General features: G+C 43.8%; 1 protein-coding gene across 6 annotated transcripts in view; it reads right to left on the reverse strand.

Annotated features, from left to right (window-relative positions):
• Window positions 1–26,259, reverse strand: part of bod1l1 (biorientation of chromosomes in cell division 1-like 1) — an 85,861-nt gene that overhangs the window by 38,734 nt on the left and 20,868 nt on the right. For all 6 annotated transcript variants that reach the window (XR_011940191.1, XR_011940190.1, XM_072496392.1 and 3 more), the window contains 4 exons: window positions 21,871–22,389; window positions 13,673–13,834; window positions 9,208–9,359; window positions 7,545–7,689 (listed from right to left, as the gene is read on the reverse strand). Coding sequence is in view for 4 of the 6 variants with exons in the window: in XM_072496392.1 (XP_072352493.1) it covers window positions 7,545–7,689; window positions 9,208–9,359; window positions 13,673–13,834; window positions 21,871–22,389 (978 nt within the window). In the remaining 2 variants the exon portion in view is untranslated. The remainder of the gene's footprint in view (window positions 1–7,544; window positions 7,690–9,207; window positions 9,360–13,672; window positions 13,835–21,870; window positions 22,390–26,259) is intronic.

Below are 26,259 nucleotides of genomic sequence, written 5' to 3' on the forward strand. Positions count from 1 at the left end.
CTGCCAATTTCTCCTCGCAATTTTATGCCATCATCTAGACTGCCTACAATGCCACCTAACTTTGTATCAGCAGCAAATTTGGATATATGATTTTCTTTGCCATCATCCAAATCGTTAATGAATAATGAGAATAATTGAGGCCCAAACACAGATCCCTGTGGGACACCACTATTCACATTCTGCCAATTTGACGACTTACCCACTATCTTCACTCGCCTGCCACTCTACCAATTTCTAAACCAGGTCAATAATTTGCCCTCAACTCCGTGAGCTTCCACCTTAGTTAACAGCCCCTTATGTGGGACTTTATCAAATGCCAGCTGGAAGTCCATATAAATAACATCCTTGTCCACTACCATGGTCACCCCTTCAAATAATGCAATGAGATTTGTCAGACATGACCTTCCCTTCACATATCCATGCTGGCTCTCCCTGATCGACTAAAAGTATTCGAGTTGTTCAGTTGCATTATTTTTGATTATGGACTCCAGCAATTTCCACACCACAGATGTTGGGCTAACCGGTCTATAATTCCCTGGTTTGCCCCTTTCACCCTTCTTAAAAAATGGAATGACATGTGCAATTTACCAATCCAGAGGGACTTCTCCTGAATCTAGGGAACTCTGAAAGATTATAGTTAGGACATCTACAATATGATCCCCTACTTCCGTTAACACCCTCAAATGGAAACCCTGGTCCTGGGGATTTGTCACTCTCTGGCTCCATTCATTTCTTAGTTGACGCCAATTGTATTAAGTCCCTATCCTCTATTAACTATTAATTTTTTCAGGACTTCTAGCCAGTTATCCTCCATTTCAACTGCAAATAAGGAGGCAAAGTAATTGTTCAACATGTCTGCCATTTCCCAAAGTTTCCGGTGGCACGTGCGAGCAGAGCGGCAGCGTTGAGGAGAGGATCCCGCCGGTCCGAGACATTCCAGCCTTTTCTGGGGTTTCCACGTGGTTTTTTCGACCAGGATTTCTTTGGCCTTTGAGGCCTGTGGGACAAGCGCCAGGTCGGACAGGTTTGGAGCCGGTGAGGAGCCCTGCGGGAGTGTCTGGCAGGCGGAGGAGCAGGGGGCATCAAGCCCTAAGTGAGAGGCGGGGGCGGAGCTCAGCATGACATTGAAGAAAGGGGAAAAATAATAAGGATGCTATGAAGAAGGGAGGAATTGCGGGTTCGCCGTCGAATGAGAGGACCAGTAAAAGCGCTGACAAGATGGCGGATGCCGGACCGTGTGGTGGGGCCGCACTACTTATAGTGGAAAAGATGACTGTGGTGATGGCTGTGGAGCTGGAGAAGCGGTTTGTGAGCCACATGGAGGCATTGAGGAAGATGGCGGTCGCACTGAAATCGTTGGTGGAGGTTAGCTGTGGCAAAGACATCGTCCGAGGTGAGAGAACAAGGTGAAAAGGTGAAGGAAGTGGAGGAGGCAGTGTCGCAGCACAGCGACCAGCTCACCTTGATGGGAGACGAGTTGCGGAGGGTGGTGCAGATCAACAGAGGACTCCGAGCAAAGCTCGATAACTTGGAGAACCGCTCGAGGGTGCACAATCTGAGAATTGTGGGCTTGCCTGAAGGGGCAGAGGGCTCAAGGCCAACAGAGTACTGTGCTAAGATGCTGGCGGAGTTGATGGGGGAGGGTGAAGGCCCCTTATGAACTGGACCGAGCTCATCGATCGTTAAGGCCCAAACCCAAAGTAAATGAGCCGCCAGGAGCAGTAATTATCTGTTTCCATAAATACCACAAAAGGAGGTGTTAAGCTGGGCGAAGCAGAAGCGGGAGATGCAGTGGGGTGATGCCAGAGTTTGGATTTACCAGGGCTTGACAGTGGAGTTGGCGAAGAAGTGAGCGGCATTCAGCCAAGTGAAGGCAGCACTGTGCAACAACGGGGTGCAATTTGGTATGGTGTACCCAGCAAAGCGGAGGATGACGTACAATGTCAAAGATTTTTATTTTGGGCGGCATGGTGGTGGTGCAGTAGTTAGCATTGCTGCATCACTGCGCCGAGGTCCCAGGTTCGATCCCGGCTCTGGGTCACTGTCCGTGTGGAGTTTGCACATTCTCCCAGTGTTTGCGTGGGTTTCGCCCCACAACCCAAAGATGTGCAGGATAGGTGGATTGACCACACTAAATTGTCCCTTAATTGGAAAAAATGATTTGGGTACTCTAAGTTTAAATTTTTTATTTTTATTTTGATACAGTGGAGGCAGCTGAGGCGTTCATGAAGGCAGAAGGCTTGGGACAGAAGTGTGGAGTGGAGCTGGAAGAGAGATCGTGGACTGTGAATAGAGAGCTGGAAATATATAAATGTTATAACTTTCTTTTCATTGATCTGTATTGTAACTTACTTGACTTCACATTGTTATAGAGTTTAAGTTTTTGTTTGGTTTGATTGGCATTTTTGTTCCCTTTTTTGTTGCTGCAATGGTTAAATGTTATTTTGTTGAATTGTATGGGTTAGATTGTTTTCTTTTTCTTCTGGAACTGGGTGGGAGGAGACGGTATGCCTTTTGCTGGGGGGGGGGGCACCTGCAGTAGCTAACTGAAGTCGGCTAGTGAATGGAGATGAGGTGAGAGGAGGGCTGCGGACGTTGGAGCCTGGTTAGCAGGTTTCGATGGGTGGGCGGAAGGATCGATACCGGGAGAGATTTTTTTCGAGGGGAAGTGCAGGGGGAGATTCTGGGAGGGAGAGGGGGAGGAGGGGGTTTGATGTTAATAATGGATGGGGGCAGATCAGGCTCATTCGACAGGGCCAGGTGGTATGATAGTGGATAAGAGGGGGGCGGGGTGAGAGAGACCCTCCAGTTAGGATAGTCAAGTGGAACGTGAGGGGGTTGGGAGGCCCAGTCAAGAGGTCAAGGGTGCCTGCGCATCTTAAAAGTTTGAAGGCAGGATGTAGCAATGCTGCAGGAGACTCACTTGAGGGTGAAGGATCAAGTGAGACTTCAGAAGAACTGGGTTAGTCAGATGTTTCACTCTGGATTTGACGGAAGGGCTCGCGGGTAGCGTTAATGGTCAGCAAAAGGGTATGGTTCCAGATGGAGAAGGTGGTTGCAGATCAGGGGGTAGGTATGTGATTGTGACAGGGGTGCTGGGGGGGGGGGGGGGGGGGAGGCTAGTGGCACTGTTAAGTATATATGGTCCCAATTGGGACAATGTGGGATTCACAAAGGTGTGTGGGGCCATCCCCGACACTTGAACACGCACAAACTGATAGTGTGGGGGGAATGTAATTTGATGCAGGAGCCAAGGTTGGACAGGTCACGGCCGCGCTCGCTGGTCCCGTCCGGGGGGGGTAAAAGGCATTGGAGGGGTGGACTCTTGGAGGTTTCTGCAGCCGAGGGATTCTCAGCGGTCCATAATGTGTACTCACGGATCGACATTTTGATGGTGGAATGGGGCTGCTGGTTCGGGTTAAGAGGACGGAGTACCCGGCAATTGCAATATCAGATCATGCTCCCCATTGGGTTGGTATGGCCCTGGAGAAGGGGGTGGTACAGAGACAAGGGAGGAAGTTAGATGTGGGACGTTGGGGGACCAAGGGACTGTGACAAAAATTGAAAAAGTAATCGAGGAATATGTAGGTTTCAACTGCACGGGCGAGGTCCGAAGGCGGTTATCTGGGAGGCTCTAAAGGTGGTGATGAGGGGTGAGGTGATCACGTTCAAGGCTAGGCTAGACAAAGAGGAGAGGTTGCAGCATCAGAGGGTAATAGATGAGATGCTGGAGGTAGATAGGAGGTATGCAGAAGATGGGGACCCAGCGAAGTTGGAAAAGAGAAATGAACTTCAGATGAGCTTTGACCGACTATCAACCAGGAAGGCGGTATGCCAATTGAGGCGAGCAAGTGGTGCAGTTTACGAGCATGGAGAGAAGGCAGGTCAGCTCCAGAGGGAGGCTGCGGCAAAGAAAATTGTCCAGTTGCATGACAGGGCAGGGAAGTTGGTGGTAGCTCCAGGTCAGATTAACAAGGTCTTTAAGGAATTCTATGAGAGGTTGTGCAGGTCAGAGCCACCTGGGAGAGGCCGGGAGATGCAGGAATTTCTAGATGGGCTGGAGTACCCGAGGTTAGGGGAGGGGGACAGGGCCACATTAGAACGGGCGATAGTGGAGCAAGAGATAAAAGATGCGATTGAGAGGATGCAGTTGGGGAAGGTGGCAGGGCCAGGTGGGTTTCCGGTGGAATATTATAAAAAATTCAAAGATAAGCTGGTACCTCTGATTGTTTGAGGAGGCAATAGGGAAGGGGATGTTACCACAAACTTTGGGGCAGGCATCGATTTCCGTTGCTTAAAATAGATAAGGATTCGACGGAGTGTGGGTCGTATATGCCCATATCACTTTTAAGCGTGGACGCAACGATATTGGCCAGGGTACTGGCAGGTAGGCTAGAGGAGTGCCTCCCGAAGGTGATAGGTGAAGATCAGACGAGGTTTGAGAGAGGGAAGCAGCTCTTTTCGAACATTGGGAGGGTATTGAACGTGGTTATGGCACCGGCGGAGGGGAAGGAAACAGAGGTGGTTGTGGCATTGTACGCCGAGAAAACGTTTGACCCAGTAGAATGGGGGTAATTGATAGCAGTTCTGGAGAGGTTTGGGATCGAACCAAGATTTGTGGACTGGGTAAAGCTACTGTATAAGGAGCCGAGGGCGAGTATCCGCACAAATAACATCAGCTCAGAATACTTTTCTCTCCACTGTGGGACTAGGCAGGGATGTGCTATGTCCCCCCTGCTGGTTGCACTCACGATTGAGCCATTGACCATCGCGTTAAGAAACTCGAGGGTATGGAAAGGAATAGTGCGGGGGGGGGGGGGGGAGAATAGAGCATAGGGTGCCCTTATATGCCGATGACTTGTTATTATATGTGTTGGAACCGCGTGTGTCAATCAGGGGAATACTGGAGCTGCTTCGGGTGCTTGGGTCTTTCTCGGGGTACAAATTAAATCTCGACAAGAGTGAATATTTTGTGGCGACTCGGCCGGGGGTGGGGGGCTGCTATTCAGTAGGACGGGGACTCACTTTAGAAACCTGGGGGTGCAGGTTGCTCGGGATTGGTGGTGGGGGGCTTCATAGGGACAACAGTTCTAGTTTGGTGGGAGGGTGAAGGCTGATCTGGCACGGTGGGATGGTCTACCTCTGGGGGCAGGGTCAAGGGAAATGCCGATTCGGGAGAACCGTGGCTGAGATTTTCTGAGCCTCCGCTCCGAAATCGTGCTCGGCGCGGATCATGGGGTCTCAAACCTGCGATCGACTCCGACGCCGGGACGCGATTCTCCGCGGGCTGGAGAATCGCAGACAGCCACGCGCGCGCGGTTGACGGCCGTTGAAAGAGGCCCCCGCAGCGATTTTCCGTGGTCGAATGGCCGAGTTCCCACCGAGTTCGGGGCTGATGATCGGCGCGCGCGATGGAGGGGGGGGGGGGGGGGGAGCGCTAACTTCTTCCACACCAGCCCGCTGCGTGGCTCCACCATGTTGCGAAAACGGCCGGTGCGAAAAAGTCCACCACGCGCATGCGCTGACCCGCAGCCGAAAGTGCAGGGCCACACGCCGGGGCTATCCCTCTTGAAATCGGAAAATCACTCCGGATGTTTTGAAAAATGTCAGTGATTTGCGCCAATTTTCCGTGGGGCGTGGGGACATAGCCCCATTTTCGGAGAATCCAGGCCCATAGATTTGAGCCAGGGAAGTGGGATGGAAATTTTCAGAGATGGGAGGAGAAAGGAATTAGGACACTAAAAGATTTGTTTCTTGGGAGTCGGTTTGCAGGATTGAAGGAGCTGGGAGAAAAGTATGGGCTGCAGCAGGGGGAAATATTTAAATACATGCCGGTTCGAGACTTTGCCAGAAAGGAGACACAGAGCTTCCCGGTAAAGCCGGCTTCCACATTGCTGGAGGAGCTGCTGACGACAGGGGGACTGGAAAAGGGGGTAGTGTCGGTGGTTTACAGAGCTATTTTGGAAAAGGAAAAGGCACCACTGGAAGGGATCAAGGCAAAGTGGGAGGAAGAGTTGGAGAGGGTATGGAGGAGGGGTTCTGGTGTGAGGTGCTCCGGAGGGTGAACGTCTCCACCTCGTGCGCGAGATTGGGGCTGATACAGCTGAAGGTGGTGTATATAGCGCACCTTACAAGGGCAGGGATAAGCCTGCTCTTTGAGGGGGTAGAAGATGTGTGTGAGCGTTTTTGCGGGAGGGCCCCGCAAACCACGTTTATATGTTTTGGTCCTGTCCAAAGCTGGAGGATTACTGGAAGGAGGTTTTTAGGGCAATCTCTGAAGTGGTGCACGTGAAACTGGACCCGGGCCCTCAGGAGGCCATATTCGGAGTGTCGGACCAGCCGGCGTTGGAAACGGGTGCGGAGGCAGATGTTGTAGCCTTCGCCTTGTTGATCGCCCGAAGGCAGATCCTGTTAGGATGGCGAGCAACCTCTCCACCCTGTGCCCTGACGTGGCGGGGGGACATGCTGCAATTCTTGACGCTTGTAAAGGTCAAATTTGAGCTGAGGGGAAGGATGGAGGGGTTCTACAATTCATGGGCGTTATTCATTATGCACTTTTGAGAATTGGATTACATCGAACATTATGGGTGGGGGATTATGAGAGTTTGGGGGGGGGGGGGGGGGGGGGGGGGGGGGGGGGCTGGGAGAATTTGGGGAGAGGGACTGTATGTGTTAATGGTGACAACGGGTGATTCCCGATTCCTTTTTGTTATTTGTTTATGTAATGGGGCTGGTTTAGCAGAGTTAAAGAGCTGGCTTTTAAAGCAGACCAAGGCAGGCCAGCAGCACGGTTCAATTCCCGTACCAGCCTCCCCGAACAGGTGCCGGAATGTGGCGACTAGGGGCTTTCACAATAACTTTATTTGAAGCCCACTTGTGACAAAAAGCGATTTTCATTTCATTTTCACATGCAGGCTAATGTTTGGGGGTTTGATGGGAGGATGGGATTGTTGTTATTGATATGGGGATTGACATTGCATTCGTTACTCATTATTGTTTATTGTTGGGTGTAAATTTGGGAGAAAATGTGAAAAAGGAGTAGAATAAAAATATTTTTAAAAATGTCTGCCATATCCCCATTATCACTGACAATATCTCCATTTTCAGCTTTTCATGGGCCTACATTGCGCTTCATTGCCTGCTTTCCCTTTCTATAACTATAACATTTATTTTTATTGATTTTGATGTCCCTTGCCAGTTTCTTTTCATAATCCCTTTTTGTAGCTCTTATAAGCTCCTTTGTGACCCGTTGCTGGTCTTTGTATCTATCCCATTTAGCTGGATCCGTGCTGTGATTTGCATTTCTGTAAGCCCTTTCTTTTTGATTTTGCTGTCCCTAACCTCTTTCCGCGTCCATGGCTATTTTTCTTTTTCAACCCCCCCCCCCCCCCCCCAAAACACCTCTGCTCTGATCACGTGATTCTCCCCATCCACTGACGACCCCCCCCTCCTCCCCCAACCCCAACCTTACCTGCAAACTTTATCTTCTCCCTGGCTTCTGAAAGTGGCCAGTCCTTTTAGCCTACCTGCTTTATGACATTTACCTTTCCCCAGCGTTTGGAGATTTTCTTCGTCTCTCCGCGTCTCTTCTGCTGGTCTTTCTTTTTCATTTTCCGTATGTTTGAGCTTCTCTGCACCCCTTTCCCTGTTCCACTGCCGCCTAAGTAATCGCTCTGCTTTCTCTTTCGCCTATGTAAATAGATGGTAAAAGCATCATAACTTTACCTAGCATAGAGAACTGCCAGCCAAAGTCTACTGCTACCTCATCAAATTCTGTTCATAGCAATATTTCTTCCATGTCTTCTGGTTTTTAATCATCTTCTGTTTGGACATTTTGGTGTTTCCTCACACAAACAAAAGATAAATATGATCCATGCCTTACACAATAAGTGGACAAAACCAAGTGTTTTATTATAGAGGTGGCTAGGGACTTGTATTCCATACTTGTTGAAAGTGAAACCAGTAACCATGTGCCTGAGCATCTGATACTCAAGCATAAATTGGTTCAGAATTAAATATGTCTGCTACGATTTAACGGATTCCAGACATCATGAGATTTATATGAAATAAACATCTATTTTATTCTTGGTTCCTATACTTCAATTTACACAATACCAGATTAGCATCTCAGTATTCCACTCCAAATATTTCTCAGTTATGTAATAAGATGGATCACAGACCGCGAGTGAAGTTCATAACTGTAATCTGCATGCGGGAATTATATGGAATGCCAAAGCAAAAGATAACTGGGAAACAAATAAAAACAGTAAAAGCTGGAAATACTCAGCTCAGGAACATTCATAGAGACAGAATTAACTTTACAGGTCAAGAGACGTAACAGATTTTTAAGCAAGTTGAAAGACAGGAAAAGGGGCAGGGATGGGCAGGTGATCAAAAGGAGAGACCTGTGGTGGGGTGAAATTGTTCTGTCCAGAAGCATAACCCCATGCTTCAGGCCCTGTCATTTCAATTCTCTTTCCCATTCTGATCTGTGCCCATGGCCTGGTGCAATAGCACCTTGCCTTCTATCAGGCCCAGACAGCTTTCTGGACTCAAAATCGATTTCAATGATTTCATCACAATCTCTGCCCCTATTTTTTCTTACAGTAGTGGCTGAATTTCCTGTGATCTCCATATACACCGCCTCCAAACTTATATTCTGTTTCTTGTCCGCTTGTGTTCCATGAACACTCGCTTTTGCCTAGTCAATCACTCCTACCTTCCACTGTAGCAAACTTTCCTTTGTTCTGTCCCATTCTCCCCAACATTTGCCTCTGTACTTGCTTAAAGTCCGTTACATCTCTAACTTTTCCAGTTCTGGTGAAAGGTCGTTCTATACTGCAATGGTACTCCTATTTCTCGCTCCACAGGTACTACAGTGTCTCGCTCTATGGATGTTCCTGAGCTGAATATTTCCAGCATTTTCATTTTTAATATTAGATTGGAATCCCTGGTATCGAAAGAAACTGGCAGTTCAGAAATTGAAGCAACAAATGGATTAGAGTAAATTAGTGAAGTAATCTGCAACAAATTACTCACTGTCGTTGTCACCAATTTCACCAAGCCAATTTTCTAATATAACAGTACCAAAAAAATAAAATACAAATGACAATCACTTCTTCGAATTGTCCCATTCACTCCACACCCTCAATTTCCAAGTGTAAGATTTCAATGCTGTCACAACAGTAAGGAATAGCTCTAACTTACAATCGACTGTCGACGCTGAACCACTGTTTCTTCATCATCTGAATCACTATAATATTTTGAATATAGAAATGGTTTGTGGATGTATGGATGGCGTCCAGGTTTCACTCTTCCCTCCTTTTGCTCTTCGTTTGTTTCCAATTTGGTATCTTTTTCTAAATAAAGATAATGTTTAATCAAAACCTACGTTTTCCTGTCCAAAGTGCTTTATTTTGGCTTCAGCTTTCGGAATCATTGGTCTCAGTCCAACATACCATACTCATAAGATGGGTGTAACACCAGTCAACATGCCACTGCGTTTTATTCAACTTTCACCCTACTTAATTCTTTCAGACTTATAGTTCCATTTGAGTGGGTGAGCTGCCGATCAAGTGCTCCCTGCTTAATTTCACGTATTCCCCAGCTTTTGACATATGACGTCAAATTAATAAGTTGTTCCAACAACTTGAAATAACTTTTTGTTAGTTGGATTGATTTCTGATAATGGCAGCTTTCTTAACTGTGAGATTACTGAGCCTCTCTGAAATGCATGGATTAAGGAGGGGAATGGAGAGGAGACTATACTAAGTGAGATGTAGACTGAGTGTGAATTTGGTTCATTTCCAGAAGGTTGTGATGTCTGCCTGATGGCAGGATTTGGGACACCATCTCAGGGCAGGAAAGGAACCTGCAATAGCAGTCCAGAGAAAGTTCACTCAACAGATTCCTGGGATGAATAGGATGAAGGGTATATAATGAAGAAAGGTTGAGCAGTACCCATTTGAGTTCAGAAGAATGAGGTGATCTTATTGAAACACAAGATCCTGAGGGGGCCTGACAGAGAGGATCCTGAGAGCATGATCCCCCTTGTAAGGGAGTCTAGAATTGGGGAATACAGCTTAAAAATTAGGGGCCTCCTATTTAAGACTAAGTTAAGGAGAAGTTTATTCTCTTTTCATTTGTCTGTCAAATTATCTTCCCCAGCAAGTAATGGAGGCTGTCATTGAATTTATTCAAGGTTGAGTTAGATAGATTTTTTTTTTTTTTTTTTTTAAACAGGGTAGTTATGGGGGCAGACAGGAAAGTGGAGTTGAGGCCAAAAGAAGATCAACCACGATCGTATCGGTGGAGCAGGCTCTAGGGCTGCTCGTAATTCTTATGTTCTTGCACATGCACTATGCTGTTATGCCACAATGTCTTTATTCACATACACCGGAGATTTTATTTAATGTGGGTATGTGCTATACATGTATTATTTAATGAACAAATGGGTATTTTATATACACTATGCTGCTTTCTCAATATTCACATTCTTTTGGTTTCCATTGGTAGTTGTACTTGCAAAATTGACTGTTCAAAGTTCACAACCAGTGAGGAGGGGAGTGATATTGTGCATATGTATATAGTTAAACTTTATATAATTTAATATTAAGCTTTTAAAATTTGTATTGAAGAACGTACGTCACCTTTTCACTGCAGGACATTGCCAGATTATTTGTCTGGGTGGAATGATCTTTTAGTTGTGTAATATACCAACTATGCAATAATTTCCAAGAAGACACCCCTTGAATATCATGTTATTAGGGTTATAACAATTCTTTAAACAATGCTTTCCCATTTCTCTCTGAACAAAAACACAAAAAAAGCCAGTTGAGCCACGATGGACTGAATGCTTCCTTCTGGACTGTTAACAATCTATGAGTAGCATGGTGGTGGTCTAATGTATATAAAAAGGATGACGATAGCTAAAGTAAGGATGCCTAAGAAGTAGAGTCAGGACAAATTTTCAGGGGGAATGATAAAACGGCAGAGATGTTGGGGCAAATATTGTGTCTACCTTCACAGAAAACAAAACCTATCCAGGTTTGCTGATAACACAAGTTAAAAAAATAATAATTTTGTGTACCCAATTCATTTTTTTTCCAATTAAGGGGCAATTTAGCGTGTTCAATCCACCTATCCTGCACATCTTTGGGTTGTGGGGGCGAAACCCACGCAAACACGGGGAGAATGTGCAAACTCCACAAGAACAGTGACCCAGAGCCGGGATCGAACCTGGGACCTCGGTGCCATGAGGCAGCAGGGCTAACCCACTGCGCCACCGTGCTGCCCTCTGATAACACAAGTTAGGTGGAATGCAAATCTGCCACCTTATTACACACTTAACTCACCTGTCTATATCTCAGATTTGCTGTAATAAGGTGGCAGATGGAGTATAATATGCAGATGTTTGGTTGTAAGAACAGAAATGCAGAATATTTTTCAAGAGGTATGAAATGTGTCAATGGCGGTGTTCAGTTGACTTTGGTGTACTCGTACAATCAACCAGTCAGTGCTCTGCATTCCGGCAGGTAAAAAGACACCGAAAAAGACATTGATGGAGACACATAGCCTAACATGGTTAGCAAAAGAATTAGGAATAAAACAAAATTTGAGAGAGTCACAGAAGCAGGTCAGATGACAAAAGTTTGATCAATGAGGTTGTTTTAAAGGAACATCTTAAAAGATGAGCGATGAGGTACAAAGGCAGAGATATTTAGCAAGGGAATTCTAGAGCTTAGGGAAAAGACTTTAGCTGCCCTTCTTCAAAATTGTGCCATGGAATCTTTTTACACCCATCGGACAAGGAAGAAGGGGTCTTAAGATTAATTCCCATTCGAAAGATGGCACCTTCAACAATGCAGCACTCTTTCAGTACTGCATGCAGTGACAGCCTAGGTCTTTGTGCTTAAGTCCTGAGATGGACTTTAAGCCATTTGAACTTTCGACAGAGATAGGAGTGATCACTGAGCAGCTGAGCCAGAGCTGGCACTGCAGGTCACTGATACTGACCAGGGCCGATGCAGCTGAAAGCATGGCCATCAGTGGTGAAACAATTAAAATTGGGAATGCACAACAGGCCAGAATCAGAGTAGTGCAGAGGTCTGGAAAACCTGCAGGGCTGGATGTGCTGACAGAGATGGGGAGGGCCAAGACCGTTGAAGGATTTGAAAGCTAACATGAGGATTTTCAAATTGAATCATTGTCAGAGTGGGAACTAGTTTAGGTCAACGAGTACAGGGATGATGAATGAATGAGACTTAGAGCTAGTTAAGATCAGGGTAGCAGAGTTTTGAATGATCACAAGTTTATGCAGTATGGAACATGGGAGACCAGCTAGGACAACATTGGAATGCTAAAATCTAGAGGTAACAAACACATGAATGAATGTCGAAAGATGAGCCAAGTCAGTGTCAGAGTCCAGAAATGTTACCACGGCCAAAATTGGTGATGCAGATAAGTGGCCAGAAACTCATCTGGAGCATTAAACACACAAGGCTACAAGTAGTCTCGCTTGTAAGGGATGGAAACAGTAGTTAGGGAACAGAGTTTGTGGCAGGAACTAAAGCCATTGGCTTCAGTCTTGCCAATATTTAGTTGGAGGACATTTTTGTTCATCCAATTCTGCATGTTGGACAAGCAGTGTGACAAATCATAAGAAATGGAGAGGTTAAGAGAGGTGATGGCAAAATGGAGTCAAGCAATGTCAACATGCAGGTGGAACCTGATGTTCTATTTTCAGATGATATTGTCAATGGGGAGTATATAAATGAGAAATAGGAGGAGCCAAGAATTAATCTTTCGGGAACTCAGAAGGCAATGGAGTGACAGTAGGAAGGGAAAATTTTCCTTGTGATTCTGTGGCTATGATTTAAGTTAAGAATGGATCCAAGCTAAAGCAGTTTCACTCAGCTGACAAAAGAGCAGAGGCATTATTGGGAGGTGATGTGGTCAACTGTGTCGAAGGCTGCAAACTGTTTGAGAAGGATGAGGAGGGATAATTTATCACCAAAGTCACAGAATGTTATTTGTGACTTTATTAAACGATGTTACAGTACTGTGGCTGGTGAGAAGGTGCAAGAGGGAAGTGCAATTCAATCAGCGAGGTCACAGAAACATATGACTAGAAATAATGCAATAAAATTGTTGAGGGAAGCAAGAAAAATTAATTTAAAATAAAATAGCAATGAAGGTGGTAGCTACATATGAAATCAGCAGCACTTATATCTGAACTAACAAGATCCAACATGTTTTTTAACAAGTATTTTGTAAGGCAACTTTCAAACTAGTATTGCAACCTCGCTTTAAATTTATACATGTTGCATGATGCAACATTAAAGCATTAAAAGAAGATGTTGGAATTGTACAGCTGTTCCATCAGTAAGAGCAGATTAAAGTTTATACAGTACCTGAAACATATACTCAAAAAAACAAGCTGTGACTAAAATAACTATTATTTAACTCCTTCCTTAATTTAATTCTCAGTTTTGAAGGTCTACATCTAAAGTATTAACTTTTGGAGGCACGCTACCACAAACCTGACACTGAATGAGTAAATTATCTCTTTGCACGTATGTTATTACATAGCCTAGCATTCTGTTCGTCTTGGTAAACTGGCTCACACCCAAGTCCCGCAAATAATTCTGGCTATTGAAGACAGATGTGGTACCTTCTGAACTTTGCTTCTGTTCTTCTTCATTGCTGTCAGACTCGGGAACCTCACCTTCCTCTTCATCATCATCCACATCAAAAGAAGAGAGATCACTGGTATGGACGGAACTAACAGTGATGTCGCTGAGGCCTTCAAAATCAGAATCCTCCAAAGAATATTCTGAAGGGTGACAATGTAGATTAAATTGAAAATTCCAACAATGTAAATTTCACTTACGAACTAACTTTGAATAAAGTTAACTGGACAGTATTATATTTATCTTGCCTTTTTCTCATTAAGATTTATTTTAAAAAAATATTTTTTATTCTCCTTTTTCACACTTTCTCCCAAATTTACACCCAACAATAAACAATAATCAGTAACGATTGTAATGTCAAACCCCATATCAATAACAACGATCTCATCCTCCCACTAAACCCGATATTAGCCTGTATGTTAACATAAACAAATGGCAAAAAGGAATCAGGAATCACCCATTGTCACCATTAACACATACAGTCCCTCCCCCCTAATGTCCGATGTGATCCAATTCTCAAAAGTGCATAATGAATAACACCATGAATTGTAGAACCCCTCCATCCTTCCCCTCAGTTCAAATTTGACATTTTCAAGCATCAAGAATTGCAGCATGTCCCCCCGCCACGCCAGGGCACAGGGGTTGATCTCCACCCTAACAGGATCCGCCTGCGGGCGATCAACGAGGCGAAGGCTACAACATCTGCCTCCGTGCCCGTTTCCAACTCCAGCTGATCCGACACCCCGAATATGGCCTCCCGTGGGCCCGGGTCCAGTTTCACGTGCACCACTTCAGAGATTGCCCTAAAAACTTCCTTCCAGTAATCCGCCAGCTTTGGACAGGACCAAAACATATGAAAATGGTTTGCGGGGCCCCACCCGCAACGTTCGCACACATCTTCTACCCCCCTCAAAGAGCCGGCTCATCCTCGCCCATGTAAGGTGCGTTCTATACACCACCTTCAGCTGTATCAGCCCCAACCTCGCACACGAGGTGGAGGCGTTCACCCTCCGGAGCACCTCACACCAGAACCCCTCCTCCATACCCTCTCCCAACTCTTCTTCCCACTTTGCCTTGATCCCTTCTGGCAGTGCCTTCTCCTCCTCCAAAAGAGTCCCATAAACCACCGATACTACCCCCTTCCCCAGTCCCCCTGTCATTAAGACTTAAGAAAAACCCTGCAATCAAACAAAATACCACCCAGAGAGACAGGCTGCAGGAAATATATTGAACTGGTATTGTAACCAGTTACCTTATGTCCCAGGACAGGAAGATAAAGGAGCACAAAAAAGAACAAGACTGAAAGTGGAGCCGGGGAGAAAAAAAGCACGCGAAAAAGAGTAAGATTGACATCTGAGCCATTGCTGGTGCTACTAGGTCTCAGTAAAAAAACAGATTTGGAGAAAATAGTGTGGCGTCACAGGGAATGAGCTACATGATTGCTTGGTGAGTATTTTTCTCGTTTTGCTCATTTATCTTTAAATACCAGTTAAATTTATTGGTAACAGTAAGATTTTTTTTCCACAATAGGGTTTTTGGAATTGCAGGAGCAAGGCTTATTGGGAGCATTAGGGCTGATTGATTAAAATAATGATATATATAAATAAATAAAACAGTTTAAAAACATAGAATTAAGAAACATGTAACTTTTAGTTGTAGGTGGTACTAGCTTTGATAAGCACAGTAAATTGTATTATATGTAGAAGTTATTCGAAGTTAATTAAGAAAAGTAATTAAACTAAATAACATTAAGTAACAATGGTTGGGCAGGTGTTATGTTGCAACTGTGGAGTGTAGGGATATTTGGACACCAAGGCGATCCAGGACAAACACTTCTGCAGTTAAACAAATTGCGGATCAGGCTTATTGATCAGGAAGCCAAACTGAAGACACTGCGCAGCATAAGGGAATGGAGAAACTGCCACGCCTCTTAGAATACGGTTGTCAATTTTGGACAGAAGTGTGAGACAGGAGGATGTGACAATGAGTGAGGCAGGTAAAAGGAACGAGCAGACACAAGTGGAGGAGCCTCAGACTTTGCAACTGTCAAAATAGTTTGAGGTGCTCAACCTGAGAGAGACAAGGTCTGAAAGGTGGATGAGCAGACATGGTACAGGAAACCATCGAAGCAGGGCGCGCAAAAAGGAACACAGTGGTAGTAGCGGAGGATATTGAGGGGGATTGACACTACTCTCTGCAGCAAAGAGTGAGAGTCCAGATGGCTGTGCTACCTGCCCGATGCCAGGGTTCAGGACATTTGCTCAGGGCTGGAGACGAACCTACAGTGGAAGGGGCAGGATCCAACTGTCGTGGTACATGTCGGTACCAACAACATAGGCAGGACAAAGAAAGAGGGTCTGCATAGTCATTATGAAGAGCTAGGCATCAAATTAAGCAGATCTGAAAGGTAATATCTACCTGGAGCAGTGTGCAAATTGCATTGGGCAAATAAGGCTAGGGAAAAGAAATGCATGGCTCAAAAACTGGTATTGGAGAAGTGGGTTCTGGTTCATGGGTCACCGGCACCAGCACTGGGGAAAGTGGGGGCTGTACTGTTGGGACGGTCTACACCTGAACTGTTCGGAGACAAGTGTGTATTCATGTATAAGCCTATTTATTTTTCACGTATGGAACGATCTGTCTGGACTGTATGCAGAAGAATACTTTTCACTGTATCTCGGTACATTTGATAATAAAACAAATACAATACAAACAAAAGTGTTCGAGTAAACTGCATGAGAGAAGTAGAGGGGCTTTTTTTGTCAAGGGGCGTGAGTGCTGCAGGCTGTGCCAGCATTTATGGCCCATCCCTAATTGCCCTTGAGGGGGCAGTTAAGAATCAACCACATTGCTGTGGGTCTGGAGTCACATGTAGGTCAGATCAGGTAAGGATGGCAGATTTCCTTCCCTAAAGGACATTAGTGAACCAGTTGGGTTTTTACAACTATTGACAATGGTTTCATGGTAATCATTAGACTTTTAATTCCAGATTTGAACCTGGGTCCCCAGAGCATTGCTGTGGGTCTCTGGTTTACCAGTCCAGTGACAATACCACTACACCACTGCCTCCAAACTTAACAGGTCGGATGAAGAGTGGGTAAATGTAGCAAATCAAGGGTAGTCATGGCAGGAGAGCAAAATAGTAACATGGAAAATGAGGGTCAAAGAATGACAGGAAGTGACAGACGGGGGAAAAAAACGAAGAAAACACCAACAGTCAAGACTAGATGTTACAAGTTAAGGAAAGCATCAAACTAAAGGATAAAGCATATAACTGTGCAAAGTTGAGTCACAGATCAGAAGATCGTTCAGAATATAAAGAACGGCAGGGAATGACCAAAACATTAATCAGGAGAAAGAAATTAGAGTATGAGGAAAGCTAGCTAGAAATGTAAAAACAGAGAGCAAGATTTTCTCCAGGTATTTAAAAAGGGAGCAATTTAAGCGAGTTCTGGTCCTCTGAACAGTGACAACGGGGAGTTAACAGTGGATAATAACCAGATAAAATGAACCAATATTTTGCTTCTGCCTTCGCTGTAGCCGGCACAAAAAAATCATTCCAAAAACAGCTGTAAATCAGGAGTTGGAAGAGAGCGAGGAACTTGGTGAAATTATAATCATTAGGGGTGCAGTATTGAGCAAACTGATGGAGCTGCGAGCTGACATGTCTTTGAGTTCTGATGGAGTTCATTCTAGGGTCCTAAAAGAAGTGGTTAAGATGTGTTTGTGCTAATATTCCAAAATTTGCTACATTCTACACAGGTTCCATCAGACTGGAAAGTAGCAACGGTGATCCCTCTATCTAAGTAGGGATGAAGGCAGAAAACAGGAAACAATACTCCAGTTAGCTTGATGTCTGTCATGGAGAAGGTGTTAGAATCGTTCGTTGAGGAGATTATAGCTGGACACTGAAAAACTCACGGTAATCGAGAAAAATCAGCATGGTTGAGAGAAAAGGAAATCATGTTTATCCAATTCATTGAAGTTCTTTGATGCAGTAATATGCACTGTGAATAAAGGGAAGTCTGTAGATGTACAATGCTTGGATTCCCTAAAGCATTTGATAAGGTGCCAGATCATAAATTGCAGGATGTGATGAGTGGAGCCCCACAAGGGTCAGTGCTGGGGCCTCAATTGTTGAAAATTTATATCAATGACTTAGATGAGGGGAGCGGAGGCATGGTAGCTAGATTTGCAGATGACACAAAGATGGGTAGTAAACTATGTTTCGAAAAGGACATAAGGAGCTTGCAGATGGATATAGTTGAGTGAGTGGGCAGAAATCTGGAATTTGGGAGTATAATGTGAGGAAATGTGCAGCTGTTCACTTTGGCAGGAAGAAAAAGGCAGAGTATTACTTAAATGGAGAACAGCTGCAGAATTCCAAGGTGCAGAAGGATCTCGGTGTTCTTGCGCATGAATCATAAAAAGTTAGTATGTAGGTACAGCAAGTAATTAGGAAGGCTAATGGAATGTAATCCTTTATTATGAGGGGAATCAAACAGAGAAGGATGTTATGCTTCAGTTATACAGGCATTGGTGAGACCACATCTCAGATTAAAGGGACGATCTTTTAAAACAGAGGTGAGGAGGAATTTCTTCAGCCAGAGGATGGTGAATCTGTGGAACTCTTTGCCGCAGAAGGCTGTGGAGGCCAATTCACTGAGTGTCTTTAAGACAGAGATAGATAGGTTCTTGATTAATAAGGGGATCAGGGGTTATGGGGAGAAGGCACGAGAATGGGGATGAGAAAATATCAGCCATGATTGAATGGCGGAGCAGACTCGATGGGCCAAGTGGCCTAATTCTGCTCCTATGTCTTATCATGATCACGGTGTAGAGTTTTGGTCTTTTTTTTTAAAAGGGACGATGTAAATGCATGCATTGGGAGGCAGTTTCGAGGAAGTTTACCAGATTGATAGCTTGAATGAGTGGGTTGTCTTATGGGGATAGGTCGATGAACTGGGCTTGTTTCCACTGGAGTTTAGAAGAGTGAGGATTGACTTGATTGAAGTGTTTTAAGATCCTGAATGGCAATGACTAGGTGGACGTGGAAAGGATCTTTCCTCTTGTGGTGGATGAATCCAGAATTATAATAATAATTAATAATATCGCTTATTGTCACAAGTAGGCTACAATGAAGTTACCGTGAAAAGCCCCTAGTCGCCACATTCAGGCACCTGTTCGGGGAGGCCGGAACAGGAATTGAACCCGCGCTGCTGGCACTGTTCTGCATTACAAGCCAGCTGTTTAGCCCACTGTGGTAAACCAGCTGCTATTAGGGAAGGATCGCCCTTTTAGGACAGAGATGTGGAGAATTGCCTTCTCTCAGAATTGAAAGGCTTTGGAACTCTGTCTCAGAAGGCATTGGAGGCAGGGTCATTTAATAAGTTTAAGGTAGAAGCAAATAGATTCTTGTTAGGAAAGGAAATCCATCGACATCCTGGCTTTTGTCTCCCTGGTGGCCCAGTGTCGGATCTTACTCGTGTGGAGGGACACGGAGCCCCCGAAGTCAGGGGTGTGGGTTAGCGACATGGCAGGGTTTCTCAGACTCGAAAAAATTAAGTTCACCTGAGAGGTTCGTTGCAGGGGAGCCAAATAATCTTTTCCTGCTCCTAAATCGCTGGCTTTTAAAGCAGACCAAGGTTCAATTCCCGTATCAGCCTACCCGAACAGGCGCCGGAATGTGGTAACTAGGGGCTTTTCACAGTAACTTCATTTGAAGCCTACTTGTGACAATAAGCGATTTTCATTTTATTTCATTACACGTGGTTATATAATATAGTACTTTTTTCATTCTACAAGGATGTGAGTTACTTAGAGGATATCCAAAATGGAATAGGCCAGTTAAAAGGCAATGGAGGAGGCCAGTTAAAAGGCAATGGAGGCAAGCAGAGTTGAGTATGGAGAGAATGGCGGATATTGTGAATGGATACAGGCTTGTGGAATTGTCAGAGGTGGGTGCACAGCTATCACTGGAGGTTATTATTCTGAGAGAAATAGTACTAAAGATAGACAAAACATTAGATCTATATTCAGGAATCTCAAGGGAAGAAATAATGGAGGCTCCAAACAAAATTTTCCAAAATTTTATGGAAAAGAAAATTGTGCTTGGAAACTGCATGAATGAGACAGACATGAATTTGTAGTGCAATTAGTTATTCAGGGTCAGTTAGCTGAGATTTCTAATATACAAGCCATGTTCATCTAGCTTTACAGAATTATTTGAAGGAGATGTTCGAAGATATGCAATCAATGTAGTTTGTAAGGATATTTAAAAAGCATTGAAAAGATATCACATAAAATACACGTAGCAAAGGTAACAATACTTGGAATTAAGATGAACATTGCCACATGGATTAACATGGGTTGGAGGTCAAAAAGGGACAAAAGTAAGAACTCTCTCAGGCCAGAAAGATGGGAGCGGACTTATGAAGTGAACTTGAGGGGTAATAAAACTATATTCAAAACTAGGTTCAAATCAGTCGCATAATCTACCTGAAAGAAAAATAATTTACAAATTAAAAACATGCAATGATGGTCAGATGGAATACATTAAAGTTTCTTTAGCTTCAATGTTAATTGTAAATATAAAAGATTATAAATATTTTTTATTGTCTACTCAATTTAAAGTTGCTCAATTTGAATTGAAATTAGGCAAAACATTGTTACATTGTTAGAATTGCCAGTCAGAATTGTTTTCATACAAGGTGCCATCCAGCCCATTATACCAGTGTTATCTTTCTAAAACAACGATTTACTTAGTTCCATTTTCATGCTTGGACATTACATGACCAACAGTCCTGTATTAAAAAATAAACATTCTAACATCACGCTTCATTCTTTTCATTATACTAATTATTTCTGACCAATGGAAATTCTTCTACTTTACATCATTAAACACCAAAAGCCTGCCAATTTTGGACACCCAAGATCTCATTTTAATTTTCTTTGCTCAAAAGAAGAGAGCCCAAGTTTCTCTTCCTCAATAAAATCTCTGGTAGAATTTTAGCGAGTTTCTTCTGTAACATCGAATGGATATAATTTTCAAAAATATGAGCCTTATTCATTGGTTCTCACCCCCCTACTGTAGGCTGACTTGCCTGTAAAGCCACTTTACAGTGAAATACACTGTGGAAAATTCTAAAAATTTGAGTTGCTGTGTACAGAAAAAAATGAACTTGACCTGTAAATTTTAATTTTGTGCTCCCTGTGACCAAGTCCAAAACAATGATTCAAACACTTATGGTTCATCATCTTTACATCGCTCCAGCATGAAAAATATCCAGTCACTTGTCTGGTTTCCGTCCCATAACCAGCTTCCTGTCTAGGTTGCCGTCATGCTCCCTGGCAGGTTCATCTCTAACCAGCAAGCTTTGTACTCAGCGCATCATCAAAAGCCTTTAAATATTCATATACTTGACATTTCCTAAAGAACTCCAAACATTTGTCACAACTTACCTTTCACAAATCCATATCAGGTGCCCTGAACTAACTCATGGGCATCTCTCCAGTTACCTGCATCAAAAGTTGCCCGAATGATTACATCAGAGCCTATTTCCACCATAACATTTCTCAGTATTCTAGGATGGATACCATGGAGTTTTAAAAGAAATAAAATCAGTATCTAAGCACATGTATATCAAATACATCCCCTCAGCAATGTATGTCTCAAACTAAAATTTTAGTCACAATCTTCCTATTTGGAAGTTTTCTTTTTCTACAAATGAACAAAAGATAATCAATGCAGCTCGAGCACCAATTTGTCAATAATTAACAATTTTACTTGCAGCACTTAGCAAAGCTATATTACGCTACCAGGAAAAAGGAGATTTGAGACATATTGCAGCAGTGCATTCCCATGATGAAGAGGGGTCTTTCCTTTTTAAAATATGAGGTTAAAGGATATGTACAAAGTTAGTGAATTTTGATCAAATTAATTTCTTTCTGTGCACATCAAGTCAAACTTTTAGAATTTTCTACACATTCTAGAAAATTCTAACTGGTGAAAAATTAGCTCTGTATTTTGTTACCCGCTTTTATCAGCATGCTTTAGTTCCTAGATATTGATTAGTATTTTACTGATTACCTAATATCGCTCTATGCACATATATCACAGTCCATTTTGAGTTATAAAAAGCTCAGGGGAGTGAAAACTACACCAAAGCATTCTCATTACCTTTCTTTAAGTTTTCTTTGGCTTTTTGCTTAATAGTCAGAATTGCAGTGACAGATTTTGCAGATTCCCATTCTTTTCCCTGTCCTCGCCTCTCATCTTTTGCAAGTCCAGAATGTTCATCCTTTCTTAAAACTACATCCTTTAATGCATTAATATCTTCAACACACTCCTCTGCATTCTCAGTTTTTTCATCATTTTCCTCGAAGTCCTTCACGGGTATCAAAAGATTAACTGATCCTTCTATCTTAGTATATAACTTGTCATCATCCGCTTTGGTTTCTAATACATGTTTTTCTGCTTCCTCAGTAATGCCGTCCTTCTCCATCCCCAAATCAAAACTTTGTTGACACTTGAGTTCCAAACCAAGATTTTTCTTGGAGCTCTTTTCACCATTTTTACTATACGAATTTTCAACCGTAGATCTGGCAGCGCTAGCTTCCTGATTAAGTGAGGTTATAGTATCCAGGATAGAAAGAGCATCGTTAGCTTTGCTTGTACTTGGACCACTAGACGAAAGACCTGAAAGTTGAAAACACCAAGTATAATCTGATGATATTGAAAATGAAATACTATATTTAATGCACCATGCAGATTATTTTAACCATTCAGAACAAAGTGCATTGCATACAAAGCAGTAACTGGAAATACAACTGGACTTGCACACTGCAAAAACTTGATATTATAAGTATGGGGAAACCCTCTATCACACTCTTGGAAAAACAATTATTTGTTACCATAGTACAAGCAAAACTTCTGAAAGCTGCAAAGACAAAGTGGATCAAACAGTCTGATGCTTAGTGCTGACACTTGCTGGGTGAGTCATAGCAGACTGACCAAAGGACGTAGTATGGCTGTTGGCCATTAAAAACTTTACCGTAAAAATATTTAACTTTTCACAGACTGGAGGAAACGTAGATGACTAACTTGGATTTTACAATCATAGGCAAGTGAGTGATGCTGGCAATTCATTACACTTATGTTTCCACACAGACTTTTGACAGGCTCTTTCACTTAAAATTTCTGATAATTGCAAAGTTCAAGTAGTGTGGTGCTCTTGCAGGGGAAAGGCGACCTATGTCCCAGGGTTTCCAGTATTTAAGAAGGACAGATATGAAAGAAATGGTGGTGGCGTGGCACTGCTAGTTAAAGAGGAAATTAACACAGTAGTGAGAAAGGATATTAGCTCTGACAATGTAGTCTGTATGGGTAGAGTTGAGAAATACAAAGGAGCAAAAAACATTAGTGCATGTCATAAATAGACCCCCAAACTGCAGTGGTGATGTTGGGAATGGCATTAAACACAAAATTGGAGATGCATGTAATAAGGGAATATTGGCGATCATGGGTGATTTTAATATTCACATAGATTGGGCAAATCAAATTAGCCGCAATGCCAGAGGAGGAATTACTCAAGTGTATATGTGATGGGTTTTCTTGACCAATATGTGGAGGAACCAACTAGAGAGCAGGCCATCATAGACTGGGTACTGCGTAATGAGAAGGGAATCATTGCCAATCTGGCTGTGCGAGACCCCTTGGGGATGAGCGACCATAACATGATAGAATTTTATATCAAGATGGAGAGTGAGTAGCTGATTCGGAGATGAGGGTGCCGAATCTTAATAAAAGGAACTATGAAGATATGAGGTGCGAGTTGGCCTTGATAGATTGGGGAAAGTTACTTAAATGGATGACAGTGGATAGGTAATGGCAAACATTCAAGGAACGCATGGGGGAACTGCAGTAATTGGTTATTCCTGTCTGGCACAAAAGCAAAATGGGTAAGAGGGCCAATCCATGGCTTACAAAGGAAATTAGAAATAGTATCCGATCCAAGGAGGAAGCATACAGATTGGCTAAGAAAAATAATAGGTCTAAGCAGTTTAGAATAATAGGTCTGAGCACTTTAGAATTCAGCAAAGAAGGACAAAGGGATTAAGGGGAAAGTACAGTACAAAAGTAAGCTTGCAATGAACATAAAGACAGACACTAAGAGTTTCTATAGATATGTTAAGAGAAAGAGATTGGTAAAGAGAAGTGTAGGCCCCCTATAGACGGAAACAGGGAATACATAATAAGGGACAAAGAAATGGCTGAGCAATTGAATACATACTTTGGATCTGTCTTCACAAAAGAGGACACAAATCAGATACCAGAAATGTTGGAGAACGAAAGGTTTAGTGAGAGGGAAGAACTGAGGAAGATCAACATTAGTAGAGAAATGTGCTGTGAAAATTGATGGGATTGAAGGCTGATGAATCCCCAGGGCCTGAGAATCTGCATCCCAGAGTGCTTAAGGAGGTGGCTCTGGAAATAGTGGATGCATTGGTGGTCATCTTCCGGGATTCCATAGACTCTGGAACAGTCCCTGCAGATTGAAGGGTAGCTCATATCACTCCAATATTCAAAAAGGGAGGTAGAGAGAAAGCAGGGAATTATAGACCAGTAAGTCTAACATCGGCAGTGCGGGAAATTCTTGAATCCATTATCAAGGACTTTATAGCGGAACATTTAGAAAGCAGTGGCAGGATCAGTCAGAGTCAGCATGGATTTATGAAGGGGAAATCATGCTTGACAAATCCGGTGAGGCCGCATCTAGAATATTGTGCGCTGTTTTGGTCTCCTTTTCTGAGGAAGGATGTTCTTGCTCTCGAGGGAGTGCAGCGCAGGTTTATCAGACTGATTCCAGGGATGACGGGACATCATAGGAGGAGAAATTGACTAGGTTAGGATTGTTCTCGCTGGAGTTCGGGGGGGGGGGGGAAAAGAGATCTCATAGAGACTTATAAAATTCTAATAGGGAGGGTAGATGCAGGGAAGATGTTACCAATGAGGAATGTGTCCAGAACCAGGGGTCACATTCTGAAGATTCAGGGCAAGCCATTTTGGACAGAGATGAGGAGACATTTCTTCACCCAAAGAGTGGTGAGCCTGTGGAATTCATTACCACAGGACATAGTTGATGCTGAAACATTGAATATATTCAAGAGGCTGCTAGATATAGCACTTGGGGAGAATGGGATCAAAGGTTATGGGGAGAAAGCAGGATTAGGCTATTGAGTTGGATGATCAGCCATGATCGTGATAAATGGTTCAAAAGGCCTCCTCCTGCTCCTATCTTTTATGTATGTATCCAAGTATGTAGTCCAGTGGTTTTAAGATCTCCAATGAAGAGATTGAGATTGGAAAAACAACTGTGGCACCCAGAGGGGTAGGCTGTTGGAAGAATGTGTGGACAAGGAGGGTGCAGACCTGTATGCAACCAGCCTTAAATGTTCAGAAGATTATATCCAGAGAGGGCTTACCGCCAGAGGCACTGCTTCTGGCAAACATCAGGGCAGCAGTGTCACCAGTGACTGCACCCATTCAGGGAGATGTGCGCTATGATGGAGGAGGATATGAGCCCAATGTGAAGAGGTGGGCATCCATTGCATGTGGCAGTGAAGACCACAGTAGCATCAAACCTTAACCCTGCAGGATCATTCCAGGGATCCACTGCAGGTATCTGCGGGTATTTCCACATCTACAGCTCTTCACTGCATCGAGCTGGTCTGAATGTCAGCTTCCAAAGGGCTGGTCAATATGTGCGATTTCACACCAATCTGACCAGTCAGGAAAGAGAGGGCTGCTGGATTTGTGGCCATCGCTGAATATCTCAAGATGCACGACTGTATGCATGTGACCATCAAGTCTTCCAACAAAACACGTAGCAGTCTTCATCAACTTCCACTTGTTCAATGTACAAGTGGTTTGTGACAATCGAAAACGGCTCCTCCAGATCTGTGAATGGTTCCCCGGAAGCTTAATTCTAAGGCAGTCCCAAGCTTTTCAGGGCACCAGTGTGCCTTTGAGGATGAATGCTGTGTGAAAGAGCTACACACTGAGGACTTAGCATCATCCAACAGCTGCCGTGGGACAAGCAACCATTGAGCAAGCTACAGGGCTTCTGAAAATTAGGTTAAGATACCTAAATGTTACTGGTGCAGCCCTTCCACATGTCCCATCAAGGGTCACATGTAATAATAGTGGCATTTTCTGCTCTGCACAGCCTGAGGCAATAGAGCGTGCAACCTTTAGAGTGAGGATGTCCTACACTTTCATAGAATTTAAAGTGCAGAAGGAGGCCATTTGGCCCATCGAGTCTGCACCTGCCCTTGGAAAGAGCACTCTACTTAAGCCCATGCCTCCACCCTAAACTTGTAACCCCACCTAACCTTTTGTTCACCAAGAGGCAATTTAGCATGGGCAATCCACCTAACCTGCACATCTTTGGAATGGAAACCGGAGCACCCGGAGGAGTCCCATGCAGACACGGGGAGAAAGTGCAAACTCCACAGTTACCCGAGGCCGAAATTGAACCCGGGACCCTGGATCTGTGAGGCAGCAGTG

This window comes from Scyliorhinus torazame, chromosome 3, assembly GCF_047496885.1.
Source record: "Scyliorhinus torazame isolate Kashiwa2021f chromosome 3, sScyTor2.1, whole genome shotgun sequence".
Lineage (NCBI taxonomy): Eukaryota > Metazoa > Chordata > Chondrichthyes > Carcharhiniformes > Scyliorhinidae > Scyliorhinus > Scyliorhinus torazame.